The sequence below is a fragment of the Volvox carteri genome, assembly GCF_000143455.1.
Source record: "Volvox carteri f. nagariensis unplaced genomic scaffold VOLCAscaffold_18, whole genome shotgun sequence".
In the NCBI taxonomy this organism is placed as follows: domain Eukaryota; kingdom Viridiplantae; phylum Chlorophyta; class Chlorophyceae; order Chlamydomonadales; family Volvocaceae; genus Volvox; species Volvox carteri.
Window position 1 is genome coordinate 977,069 of NW_003307561.1, and position 9,531 is coordinate 986,599.

The 9,531-nt window shown below is 49.8% G+C and overlaps 3 protein-coding genes across 3 annotated transcripts; 1 reads left to right on the forward strand and 2 right to left on the reverse strand.

The window, feature by feature from the left end:
- Window positions 1-73: 73 nt before the first annotated feature.
- On the reverse strand, window positions 74-2,292 carry VOLCADRAFT_90792 (uncharacterized protein; the record flags this gene model as incomplete). The annotated part of the gene is made up of 7 exons (XM_002950380.1): window positions 74-119; window positions 474-515; window positions 871-912; window positions 1,250-1,291; window positions 1,630-1,671; window positions 1,989-2,030; window positions 2,222-2,292. The coding sequence occupies 7 exons, from the start codon at window positions 2,290-2,292 to the stop codon at window positions 74-76; spliced, it is 327 nt and encodes a 108-aa protein (XP_002950426.1).
- Window positions 2,293-2,679: 387 nt separating this feature from the next.
- Window positions 2,680-4,273, forward strand: VOLCADRAFT_90793 (uncharacterized protein; the record flags this gene model as incomplete). Its single annotated transcript, XM_002950257.1, has 5 exons — window positions 2,680-2,833; window positions 3,363-3,418; window positions 3,665-3,778; window positions 3,901-4,092; window positions 4,190-4,273. 5 exons carry the CDS (start codon window positions 2,680-2,682, stop codon window positions 4,271-4,273), a joined length of 600 nt encoding a protein of 199 aa, XP_002950303.1.
- An 816-nt stretch (window positions 4,274-5,089) lies between these two features.
- Window positions 5,090-6,010, reverse strand: VOLCADRAFT_90794 (uncharacterized protein; the record flags this gene model as incomplete). The annotated part of the gene is made up of 2 exons (XM_002950381.1): window positions 5,090-5,902; window positions 5,978-6,010. 2 exons carry the CDS (start codon window positions 6,008-6,010, stop codon window positions 5,090-5,092), a joined length of 846 nt encoding a protein of 281 aa, XP_002950427.1.
- Between the last annotated feature and the right edge of the window lie 3,521 nt (window positions 6,011-9,531).

Consider the following 9,531-nt stretch of genomic DNA (forward strand, 5'->3'; position numbering starts at 1 on the left):
AGCCATATCGGAGTACGACAGCGTTTTGATGCCCCATGTAAAACACATAAGAGCCCTGACCCTCCTCCCCATCTTACCTCCATTCCCGGCTGGACATCATCCCCATCTTCCGAGGCCTGCTGCACGTGCAGCACGTGGATGGGAACATGAGAATTCGGGCAGGCACGTCGATTCGGGCAGGCACGTCAATTCGGGCAGGCACGTCAATTAGGGCAGGCACGTCAATGACGGAGGCGAAACATACACACCCCCCTCCCCCAATCAGCCCCAGCCACCCTCGATAGCATCAGGAACAAGAAAGAGGGCAAGGGGTAACGAATCCACAAAAAATCAACCCTGGCACAGCTGTGCCCCACAACTACCTGCCTGCATCAAACAAATCTGCCGTACTCCGATAGCCATATCGGAGTACGACAGCGTTTTGATGCCCCACGTAAAACACATAAGAGCCCTGACCCTCCTCCCCATCTTACCTCCATTCCCGGCTGGACATCATCCCCATCTTCCGAGGCCTGCTGCACGTGCAGCACGTGGATGGGAACATGAGAATTCGGGCAGGCACGTCGATTCGGGCAGGCACGTCAATTCGGGCAGGCACGTCAATTAGGGCAGGCACGTCAATGACGGAGGCGAAACATACACACCCCCCTCCCCCAATCAGCCCCAGCCACCCTCGATAGCATCAGGAACAAGAAAGAGGGCAAGGGGTAACGAATCCACAAAAAATCAACCCTGGCACAGCTGTGCCCCACAACTACCTGCCTGCATCAAACAAATCTGCCGTACTCCGATAGCCATATCGGAGTACGACAGCGTTTTGATGCCCCACGTAAAACACATAAGAGCCCCGACCCTTACTCCCCATCTTACCTCCATTCCCGGCTGGACGTCGGCCCCATCTTCCGAGGCCTGCTGCACGTGCAGCACGTGGATGGGAACATGAGGATTAGGGCAGGCACGTCAATTAGGGCAGGCACGTCAATTAGGGCAGGCACGTCAATGACGGAGGCGAAACATACACACCCCCCTCCCCCAACCAGCCCCAGCCACCCTCGATAGCATCAGGAACAAGAAAGAGGGCAAGGGGTAACGAATCCACAAAGAAAAACAACCCTGGCACAGCTGTGCCCCACAACTACCTGCCTGCATCAAACAAATCTGCCGTATTCCGATAGCCATATCGGAGTACGACAGCGTTTTGATGCCCCACGTAAAACACATAAGAGCCCCGACCCTCCCCCCATCTTACCTCCATTCCCGGCTGGACGTCATCCCCATCTTCCGAGGCCTGCTGCACGTGCAGCACGTGGATGGGAACATGAGGATTAGGGCAGGCACGTCAATTAGGGCAGGCACGTCAATTAGGGCAGGCACGTCAATGACGGAGGCGAAACATACACACCCCCCTCCCCCAACCAGCCCCAGCCACCCTCGATAGCATCAGGAACAAGAAAGAGGGCAAGGGGTAACGAATCCACAAAGAAAAACAACCCTGGCACAGCTGTGCCCCACAACTACCTGCCTGCATCAAACAAATCTGCCGTATTCCGATAGCCATATCGGAGTACGACAGCGTTTTGATGCCCCACGTAAAACACATAAGAGCCCCGACCCTCGCCCCCATCTTACCTCCATTCCCGGCTGGACGTCGGCCCCATCTTCCGAGGCCTGCTGCACGTGCAGCACGTGGATGGGAACATGAGAATTAGGGCAGGCACGTCAATGAGGGCAGGCGTCAATGACGAGGCGAAACATACACACCCCCCTCCCCCAACCAGCCCCAGCCACCCTCGATAGCATCAGGAACAAGAAAGAGGGCAAGGGGTAACGAATCCACAAAGAAAAACAACCCTGGCACAGCTGTGCCCCACAACTACCTGCCTGCATCAAACAAATCTGCCGTATTCCGATAGCCATATCGGAGTACGACAGCGTTTTGATGCCCCACGTAAAACACATAAGAGCCCCGACCCTCGCCCCCATCTTACCTCCATTCCCGGCTGGACGTCGGCCCCATCTTCCGAGGCCTGCTGCACGTGCAGCACGTGGATGGGAACATGAGAATTAGGGCAGGCACGTCAATGACGGTGGCGAAACATACACGCCCCCCTCCCCCAACCAGCCCCAGCCACCCTCCATAGCATCAGGAACAAGGAAGAGGGCAACGGGTAACAAGTCCACAAGGAAAAACAACCCTGGCACAGATGTGGCCCACCACTACCTGCCTACATAAAAAAACTGCCGTATTCCGATAGCCATATCGGAGTACGACAGCTTTTTAACACCCCACATAAAACACATAAGAGCCCCGCGCCTCCCGCCCATATCACCTCTCCAAGCGAGCCCAATTCCTCCTCACGGTGGTCACCCGCCTCCATTCCAGGCTGGATGTCAGCCAAGAGTAACTAAAGTTAGTTCAGCGACAGTGAGTGGCGGTGAGTTCTATTTTAACGTTGCTACAAGGCATATTAAAATATAACACAAATCCCTTATCCCAATTGAAGCTATTCCGAATTCCTTCTCACTTGAAGCGGTTCCGATTAGCAACAATACTTGGCCCATATCGTGTTTGACTGAGTTGGGAGTTATGGCTACGTGCTTTGGTCTTTCGTAATGAAGATATTTGTATGATGGAGAGGACATTGAAGCCATAATAGCCAAAGCCGTACATGAGCGGTTATGTCAGCCGATGGCTCGGAAACCTCGTCGGTCGTAATTTTGTTCAGTAAACCTGACAAGGTTTTAAATGATTTCAGCCGACTTTCAGATATTGTGGCATGGACCCACTACATTGGCGGACCTGGTCGACAAGGTCGATCAATGTCGGCCTCGGGTAACCTTGCCTATGTACTTATTTGTTCATGAGCTATATTCTACTTTGTGCTGCAACAATCGGCATTCCTTTGCGCCATGACCATGACTACCAATGGTCATGTTACATCGGAGCACCAATACAGGTGGCAAACACCGGAAGTAACCTAAATTTCACTTATGATGAATTCACCGGCTATATTCATGCTTCCCAATGTGCTTTCGGGACTGCACGTCAAAAATAACCTCGTCCAGACAACTGTCCCGTAGCTGCTGAGCCTTGGGCGCTACACGTCTCTGGACTGCCAAATGGCCGTAGGTAGAGAGCAAATCGTCAGGACAAATAATGCCTCCCCACACACAAATTGGATGGCAAACATTTTAACTAACCTCGTCATAACATTTCACACACTCAGCGCGCATATCTGTGCATAATTATGACACTTTCAAGGTTGCACATTTACCAAGCTTCTAGCTGGCGAGTAACCTGTCCAGACAACTGCCCCGTAGCTACTGAGCCTGACGAGTTACACGTCTCCAGACTGCCATAGGGTCTAAGCTGCTGGAGCCACTGAACGAAGTCCTGGATCGATGCAACATTCAACAGGTGAAGCATTGTAGTGTTGCAAGTCTTCTGCCTGAACTTCATGTCGATTTAGGTCATCACATAGTTTTCACCTGAATTGCCTGAAATTTCATGTTCAGTAATTGGTATTGTGATTTTCAATTGTTCCTATGTCCTTCCATGTTCATATTCCTGCTGACGTCCCGTTTCTTGGCGAGTTGTATCTGCCTCTCACATGTAATACACCTGAGGCTTGGCCTGCCTCCCTGGTTGCTCCCATCACATTAGGTTTTGGGGGCCATCAGGGCCATCGACATGGGACCCGAGGCAAGCCATCACCTGATTCATATTGTGGCTGGCGAGAAGTTTGACAAGACGGACCTAACATTTGCTTCAAAGCGGGTGGCTGGTGAGTTTGCCAAACAGGCATGGAAGTATGAGCAGCAGCAGTACATATCTATGCTGGAAAAGACCGTCGGGGCAGTTAAGGGCTACATTTTCGAGAATGTCGTGCATTGGTGAAGGGTGGCAAGTTCGATGTGGTACCGTTGTACCCGGAGACTTTGCAGCGGGGTGAGGAGGAGAAGCTGGTCATCCAGGCCTGCACGGAGTTTAAGAGCTTCACAGACGATGTGGCCCATTATATGACCAACACTATCAAGAACACGTACTTGAAGCCCAAGTCTGCCAGTTTCCCCCTTATTGATGCCCTTAAGGTGCTGGAAATGTATGACTGTGTCAGACAGCAAAGATATCAATGCAGATGATATTGAAGACGTGTTTCAGCGGCTGGGCATTCCTGCTCTGGGCCAGGCGGGCAAGGACATGAAGCCCAGCCTCTACTTTGTGGTGGATCCTGATGTGTATGGCAGCCCATTAGCCCTCGGCTCGTACTAGGGTGGTTTGCAGGTACGGGAATGCACCCACGACCATATAACAACAACAACAAACCTTGCACGATGACGATTTCAGATATATACTGCAATACTGCAGACAAAACACAAACAAAAATCTCACCACAAAGAATACGGATAACATCAGAGACTATCCCTATACATCAACACAAAAGAGGCAGCATGTAACAAGAACAATACCATGGACGCATCCTCCAAAACTGTTGTGTCTTGCCGTGTCCACAGCCGCTTAACTCCCCCTCTGCATTGCTCACGATCTCCCCTGACAGCCCAAGCTTCCCCTCCTCTCCTCCTCCACACCCCACATTGTATTAGATAGTTAGGATACAACAACTCTGCTTGTTGCCGGTTGATGCATCTTCTGTCTGTTGGTGACATTGGTTCAGAATATGCTGCACCTATTCTCTAGAGCCAGAGGATGTTGTTGTTCATTAGCTGTAGCGAGTGATCGATATTTCACCAGGCAAATAACCAACATCTGCCATGTTAATGCCTACTTACTGCTCTACATCATCAATTACCTGCACATATGAACACATGCACTCGTCCTCTCAACCCAACACACCAGTTCATACAAACATCTGGCAGACGCTTCCCTCAGTAACGGCATCAGATTGCATATTTGGGCAAACCCACATCTGTTGGTTAGACGAGTAGTACAGCATTTGACAGCAGCAGCTCTCCATGGCTGTAGAACAAGGCTACTACCCCTGCACCAATAAGGTGTCTGCACACCTCTCCCTTCGCCCAGCACAACAACTGTTGCGGTGTGGATACATCAGGTGCTGCTGAGCAGGTCCTAGTATGTGTGCTTTACACATGCACTGGCACCTTCTCCCACAGAGTAATGAGCCCATACGAGCCGAAGGCGCAAGGAGCCGCCTGTATGTGCCAGGGTGTTAGCTGACAGCACATACTCCTTCTTTTTGGGGTCGGGTGGCCAGACGACCTTTCGCTCCTCACCATCTTGGCCAGACTTCAGCTTCTTCATTGCCGGCCGCACCATAAACTTGCCATACTTATCTGGATCCACTACAAAGTAGAGGCTGGGCCTCATGTCCTTGCCCGCCTGGCCCAGAACAGGAATGCCCAGCTGCTGAAACACGTCTTCAAGATCATCTGCATTGATTTCCTTGTCATCCGAAACAGTCATTTGGAAAAAGTATATTTCTGGCACCTTAAGGGCATCAATAACAGGGAAACTGGCGGACTTGGGCTTCAAGTACGTGTTCTTGATAGTGCTGGTCATATAATGGGCCACATCGTGTGTGAAGGTCTTAAACTCCGTGCAGGCCTGGATGACCAGCTTCTCCTCCTCACCCCGCTCCAAAGTCTCCAGGTGCAATGGCACCACATCGAACTCGCCACCCTTCGCCAATGTACCATGCATGACATTCTCGAAAACGTAGCCCTTAACTGCCCCGACGGTCTTTTCCAGCATAGATATGTACTGCTGCTGCTCATACTTCCATGCCCGTTCGGCAAACTCCCCCACCACCCACTTTGAAGCAAATGTTAGGTCCGTCTTGTCAAACTTCTCATCAGCCACAATATGAATCAGGTGATGGCTCGCCTCGGGTCCCATGTTGATGGCCCTGATGGCCCCCAAAACCTAATGTGATGGGAGCAACCAGGGAGACAGGCCAAGCCTCAGGTGTATTACATGTAAGAGGCAGATACAACTCACCAAGAAATGGGACGTCAGCAGCAATATGAACATGGAAGGACATAGGAGCAATGCAAAATCACAGTATCACTTACTGAACATGAGATTTCAGGCAATTCAGGCGAAAACTATGCAATGACCTAAATTGACATGAAGTTCAGGCAGAGGACTTGCAACGCTACAATACTTTACCTGTTGAACGTTACTTCGATCCAGGACATTGTTCAGTGGCTCCAGCAGCTTAGACAACCCCCAGCTGGGATGCTGAAACAACCCCCAGCTGGGATGCTGAAACGGACGTTGAAGCACATACCGTGCCACGCCGCCATAGCAATTGTAGAGTTCCTTCACGGTCCTGCACTATACATCTTGCTGCGGGCACATTTTTGGTGCAAGGGAAGGCGTGTGGCAATATTGGCCATTTACATGCGGAACAATTTGCAACATGTGCAGCTTAGTTAAGGGCCTGGGCTGAATCATCTCCTTAGTAGAGGATTTAGTAAAGAGGACACATGTGTGTACTTGTATTGTAGTGCAAGATGGCTTGTTGTTCTGAAGAAGTTCCATGCCTGAAGAACTCTTTGACTGGCACCCTCACCTTGTATATACAATAATAGGATATATCCTATGCTAAGTCACTCAGTAGTCCCTAGGTAGCTGGTGTAGCTTAGTCGCTCTTCACCAGAGACCTCCTCCACTGATATGCCATGTAAGTGCTTCACTCTAGATTGCTTCTGCTGGCGATTCAAGGTGCCGCAACCCTATTCTGCAAATCAAAGCTTAAATCAAACAACATAAAAAAATGCTTCAATGGAACATTGTGTGTCAACACGAAACAGGGACTGCCTTACACATAATAACACCCATGTTGTCGACTTAATGTGATATCAACCCTGATTTGCTTTACTACTGTGCAAAACCCAAGTTGTGAACTTGAGCCAAGGATGTAACAAAACCAGCACTACTTGCAGCATGCATCATGTGAGCTAGACCTCCAGACCAGCTCCCGCCCAGCCCGCCCCACACCCAGCACCTGCAGCAGTCAAGCAGCTCCTCTTCCTTCCAGACAGGCATGTACAAAATCTCCGCGGCAGCCTTCTCCATCTCCTGCAACCCAAGTGAGGGTGACAGCCCTTCATACTGGTCTTCCTTGTTCATTAGGAATGGATAACTAATGGGTGAATAGTCCTAGATGCTCCATGCCAGGTGCACAAGCAAGGTCAGTGTGTGATGACATGCCTTCAGTTCCATCTGTGCACAAGTCCGAACCCTCTGTCGCTTTGGTTGTTCAGGTGAATGGATGAGGAGGGATCCTAGACGGCTGGACCCGCCACCTTGGACTTACAGTTTGTATACCGAAGTATTGTGTGGTAGTGGTGGATGGTGCTATAAGATAAAATCGTAGAACTGACAATGTGATAAAGCGACCCAGAAGCCTCCCACTCTGTAACATTACAACATTACAACAAGATGCCTACCTTCCATCTCTCATACATGGGTGAGGTCAACAGCACTGTGTGCGCTGCAGAGGTAATGTCTGGCGACACCCCGTCGGCAAAGTACCTGACAGGAAAGGTAGTAAAATGTCAAGGACAGAATGGGTGCAATGAATCTGCTGGTGTAACACAGCAAAGGCGTATCCCGTTACAATGGTATCGAGACGGGACCGCACGAATTCCGAAAAAAACTTCGGGTCGGCGGTTCGATTCTGGCAACCAGCAAGTCGCAAATTGGCGATTTCATGGTGTAATGGATAAACCAGCGCACTGGCGCGAGGTGGGATGGCTCCTGTGCTCGAAATAATGGCCGAGGACGTCCATTGCTAAGTGGGGGGCAATGTAACGACGCAAATGCCAATCTGAGTATCCCGGGTTACGCCTTTGCTGTGTTACAGCTGGACAAAGAACGGACCACGGCCTGTAACCACATCATCAGCACCCTGTCATGGCACATGTATGTATTAGATTAGATAACACTGTGGGAAATTTAATACAAAAACTGCTAGTGTCATTCCAGTGATTTAACTGGAATGGTATCTAATTTTTGTATCATATGTGGGACAGGGGGGCATATCTTCAACCATGGCCCCTGCCTGGTGAAACCCTGCCTTCCCCAGCATTTCGGGGCATCCTCATCCAGTCACCCTCCCAATGGCATACTCCAGGCCGGTTCCGGCCCGGTTCCGACCTAACGGGTCCAGTTAACGAGATGGGTAACCGGTCGGTAGGATTACCGGGCGAACCATTATCCGTTAACCGTCCCCAGTAATCGGTAACCGATGTCGGTAACCTGGCATGAGGAAAAATGCATTTCTGATTGCAACCAGTTTCTTTGTGACAATGCCCAGTGTCACAAGGTTCATGCCCACGTGTCACACCCCGACAAGCTTGAGGAGGTTAAGGCAATGTGAATGCCGGGTGACAGGGGTGACAGTCTTGTGCAGGCACATTTGGAGACTAGTTTACACTGAGATTGGGGTGATGTTGGATTAGAATACTTGCAGTTCATGAAATTGAGGAAATGTGTTGCATAGGCATATCCAAACGTTTCAGAGGGACGTTGTTTCGCCCGTAACAAACTTGTTAACAAGTTAACAAGTAACGTTACGGGCGAAACAAACTGGATTTCCACAGTCCCACCACTCAAAGAACTCCCCACACCATTGCAAAGTCACTTTTTTATTACAGACACATGTAACAAGTTGTCATAGCTTGAGGTTGTCGATATATGACTGCTGGATTGTGACCAGGCCATCTCCTTACATGTCTTGCTGCACCAGCATGAGCAGTGATCCCTTCTGTTCAAAATTTTCAGGCAACATCGCAATGAGGCAAAACATTGTGCCGAATCTGCCGTACAAAGAGTGTTCAAAGCTTCACGCTACTAACGGACGAATACATAAGCATTCATTTACCTTGAAAGAATAAAGGAATTCTATAGATTCATACAAATTCGCCTATCAGCAACTCTCCCTGGTCGTTCAAAAGTTGCTTGAAGATTCTACCATCTCCATACTATGAAGGAGCGCTTCTTCATTTCTTCATTTTATCTGAACCTTAACGTATCCTTCCAACACAATGTCCATGGACAGCGGTAATGAGGTCGGCGCCTACGAGTTTGACCGGAATGCCCTGGACAACATCGCCCGTCGGCGACAAGATCGTCCACGCAAGAAATACAGCCAGCATCGTCCAGTGGATGAGATTGGAGTACATAAGTTTGCCAGGGCAAACAATCTAAGTCAATTTACCGCGTGCCAATTGGAGGATGCCTTGTCCAAGGAAAGGTGCCATATGGATGACCTTGTGTTAGTTTAGTTGTTGCATGTAAGCTTGTGAGTTGGTGGCTTGGTTCATGCTTATGGGCGACAATTGAAATGCCGGGACAATGACTTATTAGGGACAATGACACGGCATTTCACGCCCTCAAAGCGGGAACAAACGCTAAAACTAAATACATACATAGTTCTAATTCTTCTACTAAAATTTTCCTGCAGCGTTAGAGGCCTTTAATTAATATTGGCGAACGCTGCTTCCCGCGCTACCGGGATACTCCCTATGGCATAAACATGCCGG